The 24,434-nt window shown below is 39.6% G+C and overlaps 2 protein-coding genes across 2 annotated transcripts in view; one reads left to right on the top strand and one right to left on the bottom strand.

Annotated features, from left to right (window-relative positions):
• The window catches only part of NLN (neurolysin), a 94,045-nt gene extending 70,569 nt beyond the window's left edge, over window positions 1-23,476 (bottom strand). Inside the window, exon 1 of the mRNA XM_027604624.2 lies at window positions 23,261-23,476. Coding sequence (XP_027460425.1) covers window positions 23,261-23,301 — 41 coding nt within the window. The 5' untranslated portion in view covers window positions 23,302-23,476. The remainder of the gene's footprint in view (window positions 1-23,260) is intronic.
• A 44-nt stretch (window positions 23,477-23,520) lies between these two features.
• The window catches only part of SGTB (small glutamine rich tetratricopeptide repeat containing beta), a 46,281-nt gene continuing 45,367 nt past the window's right edge, over window positions 23,521-24,434 (top strand). Inside the window, exon 1 of the mRNA XM_027604637.2 lies at window positions 23,521-23,735. The gene's annotated coding sequence lies outside the window, so the exon portion shown is untranslated. The remainder of the gene's footprint in view (window positions 23,736-24,434) is intronic.

Here is a 24,434-nt window from a genome sequence, read left to right as displayed (position 1 = left end):
GATAAAAAAATGGGAGACTATGTGAGAAAGGAAAATAATGGCTTCAAGGAAGTTAATGGCTAGTATGGCAGAGAAACACATTAGAACTTAGCAAACACTGGGGCGCCTGGCTGGAGTTGGTGGAGCACGTGACTTTTGATCTTGGGGTTGCGAGTCAAGCCCCACACTGGATGTAGAGATTACTTAAAAACAAAACCTTCAAAAAGTAAAAAAGAATTTAGCAAATACTTATTGATCATTTTCGTGTACCAGGCAATATAGGGTTGTAAATGCAATTATATATAGTGTTACATCAAGATGTTACAGTTGGATAGAGGACCAATACTCAACCCAGACTGGGGGAGTCAGAGAAAGCTTCCTGGAGAAGGGATATGAATAGGAATTTACCTAGGAACGGACGCACTAGGATGCGTGAAGAAGCCTAAAAGCAAGCCTGGAATAGTGGAAAGACTAACAGAGGTCCATTTTTAATCACTGGGTAGTGTATTCTAGGAATCACAGCCAATGTAGAAGTTAGAAATGGAAATCAGAGAGAAATGAAGCTGGAGAGGTTGATAGGCAAGACTTTTTTTTTTTTTTTTTTTTTACATCATGCTCGACTAGATTCTGAACTTCATCCTGTAGGCAATGGGATGCCCTCAGTGAGAGGGTAAGATCTATCATTTAGCCAGGTAGGTTTCTTTCTTTTTCCACAGATAGCTGAGGGTGGGGGTGGGGGTGGGAGGGTGTGGGAGACCAATTTTAGGAGGTAAAGGAGAGTAGTTGGGAGGCTTCACTAATCCAGATGGACAATGAGAATTTAAAGTGCGAATAGGAGTGGGAGAGAAAACAATGAATTCAAGAAATATTCAAATGGTAAGACTGGCAGGACTTTGTGAAAGACAGGATGCAGTGGTTTGTAATTTGGATGAGAGGGTGGATGGTATTATGGTATTACTGATCAAATACAGTGAACTTACCATTGCAAATAGAAACCACAACAGCAAGACCAGGCTGGGAGAAATAGTACTAGGTAAATTTCAGACAGGTTGCTTTATGAATGCCTGGAAGATATGGCAGGATGTGGAAGCGTGGTAATTCGGCAACTGGATATATGAACCTGATGACAGGACAGGGCTCTTGGTAAGAGACACAGACAGTGATGTCTTCAGATGTCCTTAGAGCAGACTGGGACATCTCAGAGAGCACACATACAACAACAGTGGGGTTAGTGTGGAAAAGTAGGGAGGGGAAAAAAAGACCGCAAACTAGCTTGGATTGGGGAAGGTTTCAGACAGGATGGTATGTGTAGAAGAGACTTCAGCATCTATGTAGGCTCAAGGAAAGGATACAGAAAAGGAGCTTTACAGTAGACACTGAGGAAAGAAACTTGAGAAAAACTAGCATTTGAGGGGCAGGTGTCAGGAAAAAGAAACTTGGTAAAATTTGAGGAATGCTCATAGTAGAGAAAATTAGGAATTTGCATCTCTGGAAGTCACGAAGTGTGGCCAACAGTGTAAATGTTACATAAAGACTAAGGCAAGTCAGGACTGGAAAGTATGCACTGGATTTGGCAACTGACACCCAAGACTCAATGTGTCATCTGTTAAGTGACTCTTCTCTCTCTTATTCTTTGGCAGCTAAATGAATCGAATTCATATTGAATTTGGAAACAACAAGAGGTTCTGAGTTTTTTCCTATGTGCTGCTCTTATGTTATCCTGCTTTCGTATAGGTGTGATTTGTTTAAATACAAGACTTCCTATTTAATATCATTCAGAATCTCTTTATTAGAATGGTGCTCTAGTGAGATGTGATCCTCTGGAACTTTAATTTTTCACCTTTACTTAGAGTCACCTGAAAACTTTATCAGTGGGTCATCTGTATCCTCCACCAGACACTGATGAAGCATTTGTGACTTTCAATAACCGCATACAGTCAGTTCTTATTACCCAAATCCTTAGGTCTACTTTTTTCTACCTTGAATGGAAGGGAAGAAATTATAAGTCACTATGTAGCCAGGTCGTATCAAGTATTGTGCGAGACATTTTCATGTACGTTAATTCCTGCAATCCTTACAAAAATGTCAGGTAGTTAATACTATCTCAACATAGGGTTGAGGAAACAGAGGTTTTGTGAGATTATGCAAGCATGTGATACCGGGTCTACTTTCAAAGCCATGGAGATTATTGCACATTTCTTTTCCTTCCTTCCTTCCTTCCTTGTGTAATCTCCGTATACTGAGATTTGTTTTTTTCCAGTTTTGTTGAGACTAATTCATACATAATATATATAAATTTAAGGTGTAGCACATTGTCTTTCTTGGAGTCATTTCATTAGTTTTTAGCATGTTTGCCTTGGATATTTAACTTACTCAATGTGGCTATTTCTAAATTCTGATAAAGGTCTGAGGGTATGAGAACACCCTTCTCTGATCTTCACACGTCCAAATTTTACCGCCTTCAAGGATCAATTATGACCTTGTCCCTCCCTTTTATCTTGGAACTATAATCTCTCCCTCCCCTGAACTCCCCTATCAATTTCTCTATTACTCTTTCTGGTACTTATCACCTTCTACCTTGTATTCTCACTTCTGCACTTACTGTATAAGTATTCTTAAGACTATCATTCATTGCATTTAATTTCTTTTTTTTTTTTAAAGACTTTTTATTTATTTATTTGACAGAGGGAGACAGTGAGAGAGGGAACACAAGCAGGGGGAGTGGGAGAGGGAGAAGCAGGCTTCCCGCTGAGCAGGGAGCCCGATGCGGGGCTCGATCCCAGGACCCTGGGATCATGACCTGAGCCGAAGGCAGACGCTTAATGACTGAGCCACCCAGGCACCCCTATTTAATTTCTTTTATACAAGGCATCCACATGATAAATTTATCTCACGAACACTACCAGGAAAAACTGTGTTCCTGATACTTCTTTTTAATTTAATTTTATTGTTATGTTAGTCACCATTCATTACATCATTAGTTTTTGATGTAGTGTTCCATGATTCATCGTTTGCGAATAACACCCAGTGCTCCATTCAGTACATGCCCTCCTTAAAACCCAACACCGGGCTAACCCGTCCCCTACCTCCCTCCCCCTAAAACCCTCAGTTTGTTTCTTAACAATATAATTTCCCTTTGCCCTTATCGACAGAAAGCTTACAGTAAAATTCTGGGCCCCATTAAATTAACTAGGCTAACCCTAATGTTCCTTTTGATTTTTTTTGTCTAATATTGTTTTCCTTTTATTTTTTTAATCTTAATGTGTATTTTTTAGGTAAGCAATCACAAATTAATTTTGGTAAAGAGGAGACCACAAAAAAATTTCAACAAGCAAATAATGCCAACTTAGGTGCCTTGCTTGACACATCTGTTCTCGTGGTATTTAGTAGCCCATGACATACAGTAACTGTACTCAGTTGATCTATGAGTGAATATAGATTTGGAAGTTACATATAGGTTTCAATCAGCCACATTCTACTACCCACCATTCCTGTAATTTTGCAATTTTTCAATGTCATTAGAAACATTTTTGATGAGCTGTAATACACCTTTACAAATCAGTAGCTGTGGGTCCTTTCTGCCATGCTAAGAAAGTTTTCGTGCTTTTACTTTTTCTCAGGTACCTCTGTGCAGTTATTGAAGTATAGTACTTGTAGCAAGGGTCTAAATCTAACAGCAGGTATAAGATGTGTTCCATCTTCTTTGGGTTCTCCTGGGTATTTTTTCCACTAGATAGGTCAAACTCCACGTCATTACCTTCTTGGTCTGACCAATAAGTACTTTTGCTGCACATGTCCAGACCAAGATTATGTTCTGCTCAGTGGCATGTTTCACCAGACCCAAGTAACTCCCAAATCATACAAGTCCAGCAAGTCTGGCTTTTGAGCCCTCGGCTGACCCCAGGCTCACTCACGAGAAGTTTGCCTTCTGTTCTTTCTCAGCTTGGTTGCTTCTGACCCAGTACTTCACAAGCTGGCACCTCCTTCAATTTCTTCAGTATCCAAGTTGACATATTTAGAATGAGTCTTGCTCCCAGAATATTCACTAGATTAGACTATTACTCTTCAGATCCATCAACTAGGTCTGTAGGGCACTAAGTCACTGTGTGAATGCCCCCAGCTATGACAAGGGAATATGACCAACATGATCTTTTCTAATATATGGCTTCTCTTCTGCCTCATACTCACCTAGTATATACTAAAAATTCCTCTGTATTTGTTGGTTAAGTTAACTTCCTATTGTGTATTACTCTACTCTAATTTTTTATTATTCAACTAGGCTTAAATTAATACTTAGACATAGGTACTTTCCCCTGGAAATTCTATTTTTTGAGAAAAAAAATGTGCAATAAGCTATTTATTTCACATAGGGTTTGAAACAGTTACTTTCTACTGTATTTTACCTGTTGTCAATATCAAAATGCCAAATCCAGGGGCCTATACTTCTTAGGTGTCACCACAGAATGCTGAATTTTCAGGTATTATCACTGATAACAACTTTTCATTCATCCATCCATCCATTCATTCATTTATTCAATAAATATCTATTAAGCATCTACCATGTGAATAACACCAAGCTAAGTGCTAGAGATGTAGAAAGAAACAACAATAACAAGAGGCTCCTGATCTCGGAAAACGTGTCAACTAGTGAGAAAGGCAAACATTACTACTACTAATGTGTGTGCTATGGAAGTACTTACAGTATTCAAAGGGACCAAATTTAGTAAGAGTCAGGTAAGTTCATTCTGAGGAAGTGTAAAGTAAGCTGATATTAACAGCACCTATTACAATCTATTTTTTTTAAAGATTTTATTTTAGAGAGATAGTGAGAGAGAGAGAGAGAGAGAGAGAGAGAGAGCGAGCATGCACGTGCGTGAGCAGGGGAAGTGGCAGAGGGAGAGAATCTTCAAACAGACTCCCCATTGAGCATGGAGCCCAGCTCGGGGATCATGAGATCATGACCTGAGCTGAAACCAAGTGTTGGACGCTTAACCAACTAAGCCACCCAGGTATCCCATAATCTAACTACTTTAGAGATCTGTTTCATTATTCTTTGACTCCTTCAATAGAGTGAGGACCTGAACCCATGTGAGCAGGGATGGTTCCTTTTTGTTTTATTAAGTTTTAAATTTTAATTCCAGTATAGTTCACATATATTGTTACATTAGTTTCAGGTGTACAATATAGTGATTCAACACTTCTCTACATTACTCAGCGCATCATGATAAGTCCACACTTAATCCCTTCACCTAATTCACCCAATCCCCCCACCCACCTCCCCTCTGGTAACCATCAGTTTGTTATTTCAAGTTAAGAGTCTATTTTTTGGATGGGCTCTTTTTTTCCCATTGTTCCTTTGTTTCTTAAATTCCACATATGAGTGAAATCATATGGTATTTGTCTTTCTCTGACTGACTCACTTCACTTAGCATTATACTCTCTAGCTCCAAGGCATAGTTGTCCACATGTATATTCTCAGTTTAGCTCAGTATCTAGCATAGGTAAAATATAAGTATCTTTTAAAAATATTTTATTTATTTATTTATTTATTTATTTAGAGATAGTGCAAGCATGGCGAGGAGCAGAGGGGGAGAGAGAGAGAATCCTAAGCACACTCTGCCTTCAGAGTGGAGCTCTACATGGGGCTCAGTTCCATGACCCTAAGATCATGACCTGAGCCGAAACTAAGAGTTGAATACTTCACCAACTGAGCTACCAAGGCACACCTATAAGTATTTTTTATGAGTGGAAATCAAATGAAATATATCTGTATGTATATAAATAATGCTCAAATCCAGTATGAAAAAATAAACCCAAAAGGAAAACAGACAAAAAACACCATATGAATAAAATACAAATGGAAAATAAACATGAAAATATACTCAAACTCATTGGTAAACATGGCAATGTGTACAAAATCCAAGAGAAACCATTTTACAACCACTGGATTGGCAAAAGGTCTGACACCGAGTGGCTGAGGATAAAGAATCAGTGGTTACTCATGAACACTATACAGGGAGAGGAAGTAAATTAGTATTACCACTCTGGAAGAAAACTGGATATCATTTGATAAAATAGAGAATGTATAGATCATACAACCTAGCAACTTTTCTCTTAGGCCCATACCCTTGCACATACGTATCAGGAGAAATTACAATATTCATAGCAGTTGTTTATAATAGCAAATAACTGGAAACAACATTGACAGGGAAATTGATAATAAATTTTGGAATGGTCACCCAGTGAAAGGTCTTATAGCAATAAAAATGAACCACAGCCATGTAAAACTAGTTTCATCATGTGAAACCAAACCACATGTTAAGGAAAACATATATTTGTGTTATGACATTATAAAGAAAAACAACAGGAAAATAAACATACAGGACAGTGGTTAGCTCTGGAATAAGGAGGAGAGATATGGTCAGAAAGGGCACATAAAAGACTTCAAAGGTACTAGAAATCTCCTTTTAGATACACACTCTTTTTTCATTCTTTTAACTATAGATATCTAACTTTTATATATAATACTTTATAACAACTTTTAAGATGAATAACAAGTATTAGCCAGGTTGTGGAAAAGTAGGGAGAGAGAAGAATGTTCCAAATAAGGGATCAGCATGTGTTAATTTAAGACGAGGAGATAAAGACATGAACTCTCTGGCTGAAACACTGAATTCACTGAGTGAGAGGAAAAGCTGGGATAGCTAAGTAGTGGTCAGACTGTATAGGGATTTATAAACCAATCAGAGTTTTGATTTTATCCTAAGGTTAATGGTGAACTAAAGATTTTCATTTTATTTTCAAAGATTTATTTTGGAGAAAGAAGAGAGAGAGAGGGAGGAAGGGAGGGAGGAAGGTGGGAGAGGGGCAGAGGGAGAGGGACAGAATCTCAAGCAGACTCCCCAGTGAGCGTGGAGGCTGATGCAGGGCTTGATCTTACAACCCTGAGATCATGACCTGAGCAGAAACTGAGTCGGATGCTTAATGACTGAGCCACCCAGGAGCCCCTGAACTAAAGAATTTTAAACTGGAGTGCGCCATGTCACATTTGGACTGCATAAAGGTCTCTGTTTTCATAAGGAAAGTAATTAGTAGGAAGCAAAAATTGAGGCTGTGATTCATGATAAGGATTTGCATTATAGCGGTGGTACTGCAAATAGAGAAAAGAGAAAGCCTTTAAACCTGGTAATTGATGAAAAAGATAGGGACAGAGAAAAAGGCCAGGGACAGCTCCTAGACTTCTGAGGTCAGTAAATGGTAACATTCATTGCGACAGAGAACAATGGAAAAAGAACAGATTTATAAGATTTGTAAATTGGTTTAGGATAAAGTGATAGTGAGATTAAACAATAACAGGTACTCAATAAATATTTGTAAAATGAAAAAGTGGACTGAATATAAGACTTCTAAAAGGAATTTCATAATTGGCAGTTGGAATCTAATATCATTCATCTATTTCTTTCAAATAAATAATTTGTATTTCTCTATGTTGTACCTTGGCATAGAAGAATTCCTCTGAGAACTGAAATCTGAAGTTTGTATATATGTATAAACCACTGTATTAGAATGATAAGATCTAACAATGGGGTCTTTATTGTATGTATGTTATCGCATTGTAGAAAGCAGGCTATGCCTGAAAGCTGTGATTATTTCAGTCACTATGACCATTGTTAAGATGTGGGGCAGGAAAACTCGAAAGACTCCACCAAAAAACTGCTAGAACTGATAAATGAATTCAGCAAAGTCAAAGGATGCAAAATCAATATAATGAAATCTGTTATATTTCTATACACCAATGATAAAACAGCAGGAAGAGAAATTAAGAAAACAATCCCATTTACGATTGTACCGCAAACAGTAAGGTACCTAAGAGTAAACCCAAACAAAGCGGTGAAAGACCTGTACTCTGAAGACTATAAAATACTGATGAAAGAAACTGAAGATGACAGAAAGAAATGGAAAGACATTTCATGCTCATGGATTGGAAGAACAAATATTGTTAAAATGTCTACACTACCCAAAGCCATTCACACAGTTAATGTAATACCTATCAAAATACCAATAGCATTTTTCACAGAACTAGAACAAACAATCCTATAATTTGTATGGAACTACAAAAGACCCCAAATAGCCAAAGCAACCTTGAAAAAGAAAAGCAGAGCTGGAAGCATCATAATTCCAGACTCCAAGTTATATTACAAAGCTGTAGTAATCAAAACAGTAAGGTACTGCTACAAAAACAGACACAAAGATAAAAAAATTGGAATAGAAAACCCACTAATGAGCAGTTCAGGGCACCTGGGCTGGCCCCATTGGTAGAGCATGTGACTCTTGATCTCAGGGTTGTAAGCTCGAGCCCCACGTTGGATGTAGAGATTACTCAAAAATAAAATCTTAAAAAAAAAAAGAAAGAAAGAAAAGAAAACCCAGAAAAGAACCCATAACCATATGGTTGATTAATCTTCGACAAAGCAGGAAAGAATATCCAATAAGAAAAAGAATGTCTCTTCAACAAATGGTGTTGGGAAAACTGGACAGGAATATGCTAAAGAATGAAACCAGACCACGTTCTAACACCATACACAAAAATAAATTCAAAATGGATTAAAGACCCAAATGTGAGACCTAAAACCATAAAAATCGTAGGAGGGAACACAGGCAGTAACTTCTTTGACATTGTCCATAGTAACTTCTTTCTAGATAAGTCTACGGAGGCAAGGGAAACAAAAGTAAAAACTAAACTACTGGGACTATATCAAAATAAAAAGCTTCTGTACAGCTAAGAAAACAATCAAAACTAAAAGGCAACCTTCAGAATGGGAGAAGATACTTGAAAATGACCTATCCAATAAAGGATTAGTATCCAAAATATATAAACAACTTACAAAACTCAACACCCATAAAACAAGCAATCCAACTTAAAAATGGGCAGAAGACATGAATAGACATTTTTCAAAAAAAGACATACAGATGGCCAACAGACAGGAAAAGATGCTCAACATCATTTATCATCAGGGGAATACAAATCAAAACTATAATATCTCACATCTGTCAGATTGGCTAAAATAAACAACACAAGAAAAACAGGTGTTGGCGAGGATGTGGAGAAAGGGGAACCCTTTGCATTGTTAGTGGGAATGCAAACTGGTGCAGCCACTCTGGAAAACAGTATGGAGATTCCTCAAAAAGTTAAAATTAGAACTACCCTATGATCCAGCAATTGCACTATTAGGTAATTTACCCAAAGAATACAAAAACACTAATTCAAAGGGATACATGCACCCTGATGTTTATAGCAGCATTATCTACAATAGCCAAATTATGGAAAGCCCAAGTGTCCATTGACTGAAAATGGATAAAGGAGATGTGCTGTGTGCATGTGTGTGTGTGTGTGTGTGTATAAAATGGAATATTACTCAGCCATACAAAAAGAATGACATGGATGGAGCATTATGCTAAGCGAAATATGTCAGAGAAAAACAAATACCATATGATTTTAATCATTCGTGGGATTTAGAAACAATACAAATAAGCAAAGGGGAAAAAAGGGAGAAAGAAGCAAACCCAGAAAGACTCCTAACTATAGAGAACAAACTGATGGTTATGAGACGGGAGGTGAGTGGGGGATGGGTGAGATAGGTGATGGGGATTAAGGAGAGCAATTGCCGAGATCAGCGCCAGGTGTTGAACGGCAGTGCTGAATCACTACACTGTATACCTAAAACTAATGTTATACTGTATGTTAACTGAAATTTAAATTAAATAATAATAAAGGTAAAAAAAAAAAGGGTTCATCTCTTTCTGTATGGATATGCAACTGACCAAATATTATTTATTGAAAAAAGCCCTCCTTCCCCCTACTATAGCACTGGGGCACCTTTATTGTAAAAAATAGTTGTCAGGTATGTGTAAGTTTATTTTTGGACTCTGTTCCTTCATCTATTTTTCTATCCTCCCACCAATACCACATCGTGTTTTGTTTTTTAGTAACTGTAGCTTTGAAATACCTTGATATTTGGTAGCTTACATCCTCTAACTTGATATTTTTCAAGTTTGTGTTTTGCTATTCTCAGCCCTTTGTGTTTCCATTTTAAATTTTAAAGAATCTATGTGTCAATTTCTACAAAAAGGTTTTCTGGGATTTTGACTGGAATTTAAATTTTTTATTGTTATGTTAATCACCATATATTACATAATTTGTTTTGGTGTACTGTTCCATGATTCATTGTTTGTTCATAACACCCAGTGCTCCATGCAGAATGTGCCCTCTTTAATACCCATCACCAGGCTAACCCATCCCCCTACCCTCCTCCCCTTTTTTATTGTTATGTTAATCACCATATATTACATAATTTGTTTTGGTGTAGTGTTCCATGATTCATTGTTTGTTCATAACACCCAGTGCTCCATGCAGAATGTGCCCTCTTTAATACCCATCACCAGGCTAACCCATCCCCCTCCCCTCCTCCCCTCCAGAACCCTCAGTTTGTTTCTCAGAGTCCATCATCTCTCCTGGTTCGTCCCCCCTCTGACTTACTCCCCTTCATTCTTCCTCTCCTGCTATCTTCTTCTTTTTCTTTTTTCTTAAAATATGTTGCGTTATTTGTTTCAGATCTGTGATTCAACAGTCTTACACAATTCACAGCGCTCACCGTAGCACATATCTTCCCCAATGTCTATCACCCAGCCCCCCATCCCTCCCACCCTGCACCACTCCAGCAACCCTCAGTTTGTTCCTGAGATTAAGAATTCCTCATATCAGTGAGGTCATATGATACATGTCTTTCTCTGATTGACTTATTTCACTCAGCATAACACCCTCCAGTTCCATCCACGTCGTTGCAAATGGCAAGATCTCATTCCTTTTGATGGCTGCATAATATTCCATTGTGTATATATACCACATCTTCTTTATCCATTCATCTGTCGATGGACATCTTGGCTCTTTCCACAGTTTGGCTATTGTGGACATTGCTGCTATAAACATTGGGGTGCACGTACCCCTTTGGGTCCCTACATTTGTATCTTTGGGGTAAATACCCAGTAGTGCAATTGCTGGATCGAATGGTAGCTCTAATTTCAACTGTTTGAGGAACCTCCATACTGTTTTCCAGAGGGGTTGCACCTGCTTGCATTCCCACCGACAGTGTAGGAGGCAGAACCCTCAGTTTGTTTTTCAGAGTCCATCATCTCTCCTGGTTCGTCTCCCCCTCTGACTTACTCCCCTTCATTCTTCCTCTCCTGCTATCTTCTTCTTTTTCTTTTTTCTTAAAATATGTTGCATTATTTGTTTCAGAAGTACAGATCTGTGATTCAACAGTCTTACACAATTCACAGCGCTCACTGTAGCACATATCTTCCCCAATGTCCATCACCCAGCCACCCCATCCCTCCCACCCCCGACCACTCCAGCAACCCTCAGTTTGTTCCTGAGATTAAGAATTCCTCATATCAGTGAGGTCATATTGACTGGAATGTTATTGAATCTAAAGGTTCATCTAGGGGAAATTGACAATTTTACAATATTAAGTAGTCCACTTTTCTGCGCTCCCCAGGAAGGGATCCATATAGTGTTGTTCTGCATTCCCACTGCAACGTAAAGGGAAACTATCACAATGTCTAGAGCCCTTGATGTCCAGCAAATGCAGCAGGAGGATGTCCTCAAATTCCTTGCAGCAGGAACCCACTTAGCTGGCACCAACCTTGACTTCCTGATGGAACAGTACATCTACAAAAGTGATGGTATCTACATCACAAATCTGAAGAGAACCCGAGAGAACCTTCTGCTGAGAGCTCATGCCACTGTTGCCATTGAAAACCTGGCTCATGTCAGTGTCCTATCACTCAGGAATACTGGCAAGCCAACTGTGCTGAAATTTGTGGCTCCTACTGGAGGCACTCCCATGGCTAGCACTCCTAGAACCTTCACTAACCAGACCCAGGAAGACTTCCGGGAGCCAAGACTTCTGGTGGTTACTGCTCACAGGGCTGACCACCAGCCTCTCACAAAGGCATCTTACATCAACTTGCCTACCATTGCTCTGTGTAACACAGATTCTCCTTTGTGCTATGTGGACATTGCCATCCCTTGCAACAACAAGGGGGCTCACTCAGGGTGTCTGATGTGGTGGATGCTGGCCCAGGGAAGTTCCGGGCATGTGTAGTACCATTTCCTCTGAACACCCATGGGAGGTCATGCCTGATCTCTACTTCTACAGAGTTCCTGAAGAGACTGAAAAGAGCAGGCCGCTGCTGAAAAGGCTGTGACCAAGGAGGAAATTCAGGGTGAATGGACTGCTCCAGGTCCTGAGTTCACTGCTACTCGAAGTCACAGACTGGTCTGAAGGTGTGCAGGTGCCCTCTCTGCCCCCTTCAGCAGTTCCCTGCTGAAGACCAGAGCGCTCAGCCTGCCCCTGAAGGCTGGTCTGCAGCTCCCACTGCTCAGGCCGCTGAATGGGACCAACCACTGAGTGGTCTTAAAGAGCAGCTGAAGGCAAACAAAATGGAAATAAAGTTGACGGAAAATAAAGACTTTCTACATTCAGTGGTCGAATCTCAAACTGACGTATCCTTTCGTTTGCTTAGATCTTCTTTTATTTCTTTCCGTAGTGTTTTGTAGTTTCCTCTGCTGATGTCTTACACACTTTTTATTTGATTTATTCCTGTATAAAGTTTTTAATTCTATTTTTACTTATAAAATTTAAAATTTTCATTTCCCAGTTGTATCTTGCTAAGATAGAACTATAATTGAATTTTTTATATTGATCTTTTATCCAGGAACCTTGCTAAATTCACTTATTCTAATATTTTAACCTTTAAATTTTCTATACACACAATTATGTCATTGTGAAAAATGGCAGTTCTATTTCTTCTTTTCCAATTTTTAATCTTTTTTTTTTCTTAAACTATTGCATTGGCTGAAACCTCAAGGACAGCATTGAATATATATAGTAAAAATGGTCATCTTTACCTCATTCCTGATCTCAGGAAGCCTTTTTAAAAATAATTTTACTAAAAAAAATAACTTTACTATTTTACATAAAGTTTTATGTAGGTTTTAAAAAATATACTTTATGAAGTTAAGGAAATCCTTCTATTCTTGGTTTGCCAAAAATTTTTTTTAAATCATGAACGGATATTAAATTTTATCAAATTCATTTTTGAATCTAGCAAAATAATCACATGATTTTTCTCCTTTATTCCATTAATTGGTTAATTTCATTGATTTTCTAATTTTTTTAAACTTACAAGAACCCACTAGTTTTCCCTTGTAGTGTCCTCCTGAATTTTTGGAATGAGGGTTGGTTGATCTCATAAATCTAATTGGGAAGCGTCAGCTGTTTTTCTATTCTTTGGAAATGTTTATATATGATTGGTATTACTCCTTAGATATTTGGAAGAATTCACTGCTGAAGCCATGTGGTTCTAGAGTTTTCTTTGTGGAAAAGTCTTTGAATACACACACAGTTTCTTCAATAAATATAGGATTTTCTATTTCTTGTGGTGTCCACTTTAATGTATTTTTCAGGGAATTTTTCCACTTACCTAAATTTTCAAATGTACTGGCAAACACTTCTTCACAAATACTCTCATCTTTGTAACATCTGTACAGTCTGTAGTGATGGTCCCTATTTTACTCCTTTTATTCATGTGTTTCCTCTCATTTTTCTTGCTAAACAGTTGATCAATTTTATCAATATTTATTTATTTTTAAGATTTTATTTATTTGACAGAGACAGACACAGCGAGAGAGGGAATACAAGCAGGGGGGTTAGGAGAGGGAGAAGCAGACTCCCCGCTGAGCAGCGAGCCCAATGTGGGACTTGATCCCAGGACCCTGGGATCATGACCTGAGCCGAAGGCAGATGCTTAACGACTGAGCCACCCAGGGGCCCCATCAATATTTTTAAAGAACAAACTTTGGCTTTGTTGAATTTCCTTATTGCATGTTTCTTTTCTGTATCATTGATTTCTACTTTTTATTATTGCCTGCTTTCTATTTTCTTTGGGTTTAATTTGCTGTTCCTTTTCTAGCTTGAGATAAAAACTCAAATCTTCCTTCTTTGCTAATGTACTTAAAGACACATATTTTTTTCCTGAGCATTACAAAAGCTCTGTAATAGACTGCAAAAAGGACCACAAATTCTTCCTATCTCTGTCATTGTAATATAATTCAGCAGTTTTTTTCCACCAAGAGGTGTCTTCACCCTTGACTCTAGGTTTGGCCATGTGACTTGCTTTAGTCAATAAATGTTAGCAAATACAAAACAGAGACTTGGTAAGCTTTTAAGCACTGGAGCTTATCTTCTGTTGTGCTTGGAAACTTGAGAACACCAGGTGAATGAGAGCAATGCTTCCAAAAATATTTTTGTAGCTACATCTTATGCATGGTATGGCATACTCAAAGGGTAAAAAACCTACTCCTAAAGCAGAAAACTTTTGCACTGTTGGTGGGAATGCCAGCTGGTGTAGCCACTCTGGAAGAGTATGGAGGTTCCCCAAAAAGTTAAAAATAGAATCATTCTATGATCTGGCAATTGCCCTACTAGGTATTTACCCAAATACAAAAATACTAATTCAAAGGGATACATGCACTCTGATATTTATAGCAGCATTATCTATAAAAGCCAAATTATGGAAACAGCCCAAGTATCCACTGATGAATGGGTTAGATGTGTGCACACGCACACACACACACACCACACTATTCTATTCCATATTGAATGGGATATTATTCAGCCAAAAAAATAAAATAAAATCTTGCCATTTGCAATGACACGGATGGACCTAGAGTATTATGCTAAGTGAAATAAGTCAATCAGAGAAAGACAAATACCATGAGTTTCACTCACATATGGAGTTTAAGAAACAAACGAGCAAAGGGAAAAAAAGGAGGGCGAGAGGCAAACTAAGAAACAGACTCTCAACTATAGAAAACAAACTGACGGTTTCCAGAAGGGAGGGGGGTGGGGGAACAGGAAGGAAAAATAAAAGACATGAGGCAGGAAAGAAGTTTTCCTCTTGGGTCTTGACCACAAATAAGACTAGGTATCAAAGGTACCAGCTATGTGTGGCTGGGAAATAAGAGGGTATCCTTTTGAACACCAAGCAGGAGGTATAGATAATCTCACAGTAGGTGAAATGGGATCTTCCAAAGTACACTGTGGTAAATTAGAAACCCTGTTTTGTAAGCTGGAGTTTCTCATACTTCCTGCAGTTTATGCTGATTTCCTTTTTGTTTCACTTAATAATTGGAAAGGTCACTTCATGATAGGTAAAGGTTTCAAATGTGCAAAATGAAACATAAAAGTACTAGAAGAAAAGGCAGGTGATTTGAAAAATTATAGTCTTGGGGTAGGGACACACCTTCTAGGCATGCAATCAAAGGCAAAAGTCATAAAGGAAAAGACTGATATACTTGATTACAAAATAACTTTAAACTTTTGTAGGGCAAAAAAGCAGTAACAATCCACCCCAGAATTCAAAGACAAAAAAACCCTGCAATGTTTATGAAGGGCTATTACAAATTAATAATCTGAGGGGCGCCTGGGTGACTCAGTTGGTTAAGTGTCTGTGTCATGATCCCAGGGTCCTGGGATGGAGCCCTGCATCAGGCTCCCTGCTCAGCGGGGAGTCTGCTTCTCCTTCCCCTTCTCCCTCTGTCCTTCTCCCATTGCTTGTGCTCTCTCTCTCAAATAAATGAAATCTTTAAAAAAACCCAAAAAGCAAATTAATGATCTGAATTTGAAAACCTCCTAAATACAACTAGGTAATTCACAAACATGAAATAATAGCTAATAGCTAATAATAGCTAATATTTATCGAGATTTTATGTGCCAATGTGGTAGACTAACTGCTAACATGACCTCCATCTCACCTCTATATGTACCTATACTGCTCCTCCCATCAAGATACAACGTCTTTCTACCCATTTCTTGAACCTGGACTGGCCCTGTGAGTTGCTTTGGCCAGTAGAATGTGGCAGAGTTGATGGTGCTCCATCCAGTTCGAGCCTAAGCTTCAGGAGGCCTATATACACTTCACTCTCATGGAATTCTGCCATGGCCATGAGAACAGGTCAGAGTTAGTCTCCCAGAGAATTCAAGAGAATGTGAAAGAGAGCCAAGTGGCCCTAGTTTTCACCATCCTAGATTCCCATATATATGAGCCAAGATCAGCAGAGCTGCCTACACAGCCCATGGCTAACTGTAGGTGCAGAATAAGCCCAGTCAAGACCAGAAAAACTGTCCAACAAACATAACATTTGTCAGCAAACATAAATATCTGTCATTATACTCTGCGGAGATGCAGCTTGTTACATGGCATTATTGTGGCAATAGTAATGGACATAGTTAGGCAATGTTCAAAGTACTCTATTTACTCTCCATCTTAAAAAAGATGATGTGAGATAATAGCAAATATATAGTGGTCTTTGTTCCTGGCTCCTGGCACTGAGCTCCTAAAACCCTTGTTATTACCTAAGTGATAAGAGCACTGGATCATCTTTTGTTGTAATATCTGGTTTCTGACCCTGGTTTCCATCATAGGGCTCCCGAAAACCTTGCAGTTTCCTGGGTGATAGGAGTGTCTTTTGCTCTGATGAAGTGACTCTGTGTAGGCTCCCTGGATAAGGACTGGTCACTAGAAAGACTGAGCCATGATTAGAAGCTTGGAATTTTCAGCCCTGCTCCTCCCCCCATTCTCTTGAGAAGGGAGAAGGGCTGAAAATGGAGTTAATGATAGATCATGCCTACCTCATAAAACCTCCATAAAAATCCCTATGGTATGGGGTTTGGAGAACTTTCAGTTTGGTGAACAAATCCATGTACCAGGAGGGTGATATACCCCAACTTCGCAGGGACAGAAGCTACTGTGCTCAGGACCCTCCCAGACCTCACTGTATGTAACTCTTCATCTGGCTGTTCACCTATATCCTTATAATATCCTTTAAAAAACTGGTAAACATGTTTCCTGAGTTCTGTGAGCCTCTCTAGCAAATTAATTGAACCCAAGGAGAGGGCCATGGGAAGCTCAGATTTATAGCCAATTGGTCAGAAGCACAGGTAACAACATGGACTTACAACTGGCATGTGGAGTGTGGGGACCAGTCCTTAACCTGTGGGATCTGACGATATCTCTAGGTAGGTAGTATCAGAATTGAGTTAAAATGTAGGACACCCAGCTGGTGACTCAGAGAATGGCTTGCTGTGGGGAAAACCTCCACACACATTTGGTGACTGTTCAGTGTCAGAAGTGAAGAGTTCTGTGTGAGTAGTAAAGGGACTCCCAGAAGGGAGAATTGTTTTTCTAATACAGATGAGTACAATTTTTCCCTCTCTTGTCTCATATCCTACTCACCTGTCTGAAAGATATTCTATTCTAGTCACAATGGCCTCTTCGATTTCTCAAACACACCAGGCACAGTTATCAACTTCTTCCTGAGCCCTCTCTTGTCAACGCTATAATTTCATTTTCACCAATACCGAATATCCCTCTTTTCTGCTTTATTTTTTGCCCCCTGGCACATGTCCCCATTTAACATACTCTATATTTTTCCTTAGTTGTCTCTCCCACTAGAACGTAAGCTGCATGAACACAAAGATTTTTGGCTGCTTTGTTCATTGCTGTATCATTAAAACTAGAATAATGTTTGGCACATAACAGCCACTCAAAAAATATTTGGTGAGTGAAAAAATCAGCCAATTAATTTCAACTTACTGATGAAGAAACAGACGCAGAGAAATCAAGTAACTCTGCCTGAGACTGCAGTGCTAGCCAGTGGCAGGGACAGGTCCAGATTACTAGAGCCTAGTCTATTCTAGTCTAGAGTACTATACTTGCTACCTGCCTTTTTTTTTTTTTTTTAAAGATTTTATTTATTTATTTGACAGAGAGAGACACAGCCAGAGAGGGAACACAAGCAGGGGGATGGGAGAGGGAGAAGCAGGCTTCCCGCGGGGCCGGGAGCCTGAGGTGGGGCTCGATCCCAGGACCCCGGGATCATAACCTGAGTGAAGGCAGACGCTTTAATGACTGAGCCACCCAGGCGCCCCACTACCTGCCTTTCTAATGCAGAACTTGGCATATACATATGTATCCAATAAGCATCAATTTCCTTGGTTCTTCATACTTTAATCTAAGTACTTCTCCCCACAGAAGTTCTCTGCTTTGTCTTAACCAAAGAGGTGATAATATTTAAATCTGACTAAGTACCAGATGTTTCTGTCCAAAACCAGGGGTAAAGAACAAAAATCCTCCTTTACAACTTTTCAAAATCCATTTTTACAAATAATCTCAGTCCAGCCTTTGATATTTATAACTTAAAACCTTTCCCTCATTGGTATTTTTTTCTAGCACCATTGTCCTAAAATTCTGGGGTTTCTAGCTACTGGATTTGGGGGGACAATTGAAATTTTATTTAATTCCAGTTAAGATACAGAAATATCGTTAAATTTATGAATAACTATAATTTAATTTGTCTAACTTCCTGAGACTTCCCATATGAATAAATTCTCATATCAGAAACAAACAACTTTTTTGGTCTTCAGATCACAAGTCCTGAATTTTCATTAAAGATTTAAGCTCACCAAATAAACTCTCAAAAAAATGCAAGTCAATGCAAATTATAATAAGAAAACTTCCCGCTTCATAGACTGATACGGGTAAAAATTATTAAGATGTTCAGTGTTGGTAATGGTGTAGGAAACTAGCATTTACACACTCTACTGGTAAGAGGGTAATTTTGGTGGAATGTTCTGGAGAAAACTAGGATAGTAAGTGCCAAAGGCCTGGAAGATGTACATGCCCTTTGATGTACAAATTCCATTGCTCGGAACTTATACCAATGAAATAATTAAGGATTTGGCAAAAGACTTAAGAGCAAGAACATTTATCTAAGTAAGCACTATTATTCATCGCAGGAAGTGGAAAAAGTTGTTACGTTCAAAAGTAGGGATTAATTATCACACATTTCTAAATGGACCACGTTGTAACTATATTATGGAAGGATGTTTACAGTACATAAGACTTATAAAAATATGGTATAATCCCATATTTGTAAAAAAAAAAAAAGTGTCTATATGAGGAAAAGATTTTGGGAGCTGTTAACAATTGGTTCTTCTGGATGGGTGGATTGTGTTTCTTTTGCTTGTGAATATTTTCTAAGTTTCCTACAATGAAAATGCATTGCTGTCATAATTTTTAAAACCACGGTTCTTTTTTTAATTGAATGAGGAAACTAGGGCCATTTTATATATATATATAAATATATAAAATTTGGACTAAATATCGTTGAGTCATCTTTCTTATTTGCTTTGTTGACAATGCCATCCATCCCTCACTCTACAGTATGCATCAGATTTTGCTTGGCTCATATGCTGTGTAATCTGGCTGAGAAAGGAGAAATTCACCTGGTTTAATCGCTATGGCAACAAAAGTTGAAAGAAATCTTAAGTATCATTGAGTCCAGTCCTTTTCATTTTACAAAATAAGGAACTTGAGAGAGATCCAAGATATTGAGTGATTTACCTAAGGTCACAAGATTATCTAAATGGCAACTACAACCAGTTTTCAGATTCTCTGTCCCCTTATTCCTAAGAAATTGGCCTAGGACCCCATCAATCATCCTGGCTGTCTAACTGGCTTTAGGAAGGGGGTATAGCAGCTCTACCAAGAGATAAACACAAAAGAAATCCTAAGTCAGTAAACAAAAACCTAGTTACTCTTAAAACACTAAAACGAACTCCCAAGTGTAGGAAGAAACAGGAAAAAATACAATCAAGAGAACACACAGGGCCTTCCACATTGTCTAGTATTGACTGTTTTTTAGAGGACACAGTTCGAAACAAAGATTCTGTGATTAAGTCACTCACAAGTGCCATAAGTTAATGACTACTACTGCTATATATGTTGATTAACTGTAATATTATGCTGTTAAGTAACAAAATAGTTGATATATTTAGTTGGTTACCAGCTTCTAACAAGATAATAAATGCATGGCTTTTTATATATTTATTTTCTTCCACGCATAGACAAAGAATCTGAGTAACACATATCAGAGGTTCTCAAGATGTGTTCTGCCATCCTTGGGGGTGGGAATATGGGGAGGGGTCCTTGAGACCATTTCAAGTCATCTGGGAGGTTACAAGTACTTCATGATAATAGTATGATATTATTTACTTTTTTCACTTGGTTGACATTTGTACTGATGGTAAGAAGCAATGGTAGATGAAATTGTTGGCTCCTTAGAACACGTCAAGGCAGTGGCACCGGACTGTCTTAACAGTCATTATATTCTTCACTGCCACGACTCATGCTAAAAATGTCAATCTCACTTTCATGAAATAGTAAAATCTTTGATTTTATTAAATCTCAATCACTGAATGATATGTGTGGCAAAGTATGCATAAAGCACTTCTGCTGTATACTTGAGCACGAGAACTGTCCAGAAGATTTGGTTGCTGAAACCAAAAGCACTTGTGCAACCGATTAAATTGGAGCTGAAACAGCTGCTTTTCTCATGGAACACTATTTGTACTTGAAAAGATGAGTGACAGACAAACTATGATTGATCAGACTGAAGTATTCAGCGGAAGTTCTCTCAAAAATGTAACAAAGTGAGCCTGTCACGTCGAGGAATGGATAGTATTTGTTACCACTGATAAAATTTCAGCTTTCAAATGAAAATTAGAATTTTGAAAAATTGTATCTGCCAGTGTGAGCTTGCCAGCTTCCGAATACCTCAAGACATTTATGATGGAGTGGACGATGATATAAAGGAATATGATTTGATATTGTATAATGTAATGTGTCAACATTAGGAAGATCTGTTTAACACAGTGTACTGTGATTTTCCAAGTAACCAATGTTTGATATTGGAAAATCATGTACGTGTAAAAGATCCATTTAAAATCCATGGATTTTAATGTAACAGAATACGAAAAGTACACTGATAGTTTCATATTCTGCATTGCAACTAATCTTTAAAAAACTACCACTTGTGAAACTTTGATATGATATCAAAGCATATCCATGATTACTTACTCCTGTTTTTCCAACTACATATAAGTGAGAGGTGGGATTTTCTTTTTAAACCAAAACAAAAGTGTAGCATATCAAATGCAGAAGCAGATCTAAGAATCCAGCTATTTTCTATTAAGTTACACATTTGTTTTGCACAAGTGTAAAACAATGCCACTCCTAGGATAGTTTTTATAAAAAACAGAAATAAAATGTTGGAGAAGATACAGAGAAGATGGAACTCTTGTTCACTGCTGACAGGAATGTAAAATGGTACAGCTGCTGTGGGAAACATAGTGGGTCCTCAAAAAATTAAACACAATTACCATATGGATCTACTAATTCTAAGTATACATGCCCAAAGAACTGAAAGGAGAGACTCAAACAGATGTGTGCACATCTATGATCATAGCAGTAATATTCAAAACAGCCAAAAGATGGAAACAACCCAAGTGATCATGGACAGGTGAATAAACAAACAAAATGTGGTATATCAATACAACGGAATATTATTCAGCCTTAAAAAGGCAGAAAATTCTGACCTAAGTCACAACACGGATGAACCTTAAAAACATGCTAACTCAAATAAGCCAGTCACAAAAGAACAAAAACTGTAGGATTCCACTTGAATGAGGTGCCTAATATAGTCAAAATCATAAAGACAGAAAGAATAGTGGTTACCAGGGATGGGAAAGAACATGAGGAGTTACTGTTTAATGGGTACAGAGTTTCACTTTGGGATGATGAAAAAGATCTGGAGATGGATAATGGTAATGGTTGTACAACTACGTAAATGTTCTTAATGTCACTGAATTGTGCACTTAAAAATGATTAAAATGGCAAATTTTACATTATGTATATTTTACAACCATAAAAAAAAAAAACCTGAAGAAAAAAAAAAAACCAAACCACAATTCCACTTTCTTTCTGATTTTTTTGGAGGAGTTTCGGAAAACAGTTATTTTTCATTAAAAATGTTATTTGTGCAGGTAATGAGTTTATTACTGTTTTCTTTTTACATAAATGAATACTTTAAAAATCCCCTAATTTTCATTTCTAATATGGTAAATATGGGTAGTTATAATCGACATAAACAGAAGCTCTTAGATCCTCAGTAATTTTTGCAAGGTAAAGGCGTCCTGAGACTAAAAAGTTTGAGGACGGCTGTCTTACACAAAATTTATTCTCTTCTCACACCTGCGTTATGTATCTTCATTTGTTGGTATAGCTGCATTTGAAGCTGTATCACTTGCAGTCTGCAGACTAAAAGGACAGTGTGAAATATGGTAAAAATCATATTAACTCTTTATAATTATTACTGTCCCTTGGATGCACCATAATTACAGGGACTGAGAAACACAAAGCTCCACACAGATGAGTGGCCATATACAATAGAAAACTGTCAAAAAGCTTAAATGCTGAACATTTTCCAAAGTAGTTTTATAAGTATCTAGCCAGAAACACATATTTCCTTTTTTTCTGTTGGATCTTCATTAGGATTTACAGTTCAAGGCTGGATTTGGGGATGGGGGTGGTAGAGGCATTGTTTCCGAAAACCACTCCATCTAGTGCATCCGTGCAAAGAATTTAATTCTCTCACCATCTTGCTACTGGTCTGTGGCAGAGGGGTGTGGCTTGGGAGCCAGGAAGCAATCCAAAACAGCAGCTGAGGCTGCCCCAAACCGTGTCCTAGCAATAATTTCCTCCATTTTGGGCCAAGTCAATTGGCCCCAGCAAGACGCCGAACGTTTTATGGGGAAGAGGTAAATAAAAAGGAAATTAGAAAGCATGGACCGAGATAAGCAGCAAAACCATAGCGGTTTCATCGCGCGCGTTTGTTAAACCATTTGTATGCTAATGATATGCGTGAGGGGCAAATCAGAATTGCTATTCCTGAGTCTACAGCTGCGGGCACTTTTAATGAGGTCCGCAGTTCTGGATGGGGGGCGGAAGTCAAACGATTTTCTTATCCGAACCATCTTTCTGCATTCATTTCGGGCCTGGCCTGTGATCAGTCTTGCTGGCTGCAGCTGAGACAGTCCCAAACAAAGAGGAATGGATGCCCTCCCGAGGGAGTGGAGGAGAGAAAGGTGGCCCCAAGTGTCCGCGCCAGGTGTCCCTCAGGGTAGAGCATGCGGGCCGGGGGACGTAGAATCCTAGGGGCGTCGGAGGGGTACGCTCGGGAAAGGCTGAGCACAGGCACCTGGCACGGACGGCACCACGCCCGGCCCACAGCCAAGGTTAACCCGCGCACGGGAGGTACCTGTGGAGGCCTCGCACAGCCGAAAGGCACTGGGCGATCATGGGAGGGACGAGAGGCGGCGGCGGCGGCGGGCGCGCTGTCCTCGGGTCTGGGCTGGGGGATGCGGGGCGCCGGGGAGCCGAGAGGCGGCCTAGCGCAGGAGGCAACAGCTGCGGCGGCGGCCAGCGGTGTCCGCGCCCTCCCACGTGCGGCAGCCCCACGCCGGAGCCCACTTCGGCCCCGCCCCCCGACTTGCGCCCCGCCCCGCGCGCTGGCGCCGCCCGGGGGGCGGTTCTGGGGAGACCCAGTGGCCGGGAACGGAGCGCGCAGCCGGGTGGGCTGAGGGGCGACGGCGGCCTGGGAGCCGGGGAAGTTTGGGCGACCGTTGGCAGTGCTGCGATCGGGAGCCAGGCTGAAGCCGGAGGACCAGGGGGCGGGCGTCCCGGCTTACGGACGCCCCCGGGCCCGCTGCCACTGTCTCGCGTCCTCTCGCCTGGTAAGGGGCTTCTGTCTGGGATGGGTGCTTCTCTCCCCCTGCCCCAGATGGGGCCTGCACCGCGCACCCGCAGCAAACCCCGTCTGGGCCAAAACGAGGCCCGGGTAGAAAGGGAGGGAGAAGGAGGTCAATGTGCTCTGGGGAGAAGAAGGGGGAGAAGCCTGGAGGAGGTTGAATATCTTCGTTTCTCCTCCTCACCCTCTCTGCCCCCATTCTTTTTTTCACCTTCTGCTCTGGGGCCTTATTTAGTACTTGCAAGCCCATGGCCTAAAGACTGGGCTTGCCTTTAAAATAAGCCCAGGAACCATAAACATCCTGGCGGTGGGTACCACACCCTGGCTTTGGATTAGGGAACCTGGGGACCAGATGGATGATGCGATTTAGTGGAAATAAGCCATTAAGGCCGGCTGGCCCTGCGCCACTGTTTGGATGCGATAGTATTCCATGTGAATGAACATGACCGGGAGCTTCCAGCTTGTCCACGAGAGCACAGCTACTGCAGAGAGCACTGGTCGGTGTGTAGTATCCATCGACTTAGGCAATGATTTTCCGACATGTCTTGGTTAAATAGAAATGCCATTTTTATTAAGAATGACATTCAATGGTTGAACAACCTTCCATTAATATATTTCCTCCTCAAATAACAGTCTAACCCTACAAAAGTTGGTGCACGGTAAATTATACATACATTTTTAAAAA

Source organism: Zalophus californianus, chromosome 5 (assembly GCF_009762305.2).
Source record: "Zalophus californianus isolate mZalCal1 chromosome 5, mZalCal1.pri.v2, whole genome shotgun sequence".
Classification (NCBI taxonomy): Eukaryota; Metazoa; Chordata; class Mammalia; order Carnivora; family Otariidae; genus Zalophus; species Zalophus californianus.
This window is presented reverse-complemented; position numbering and strand designations above follow the sequence as displayed.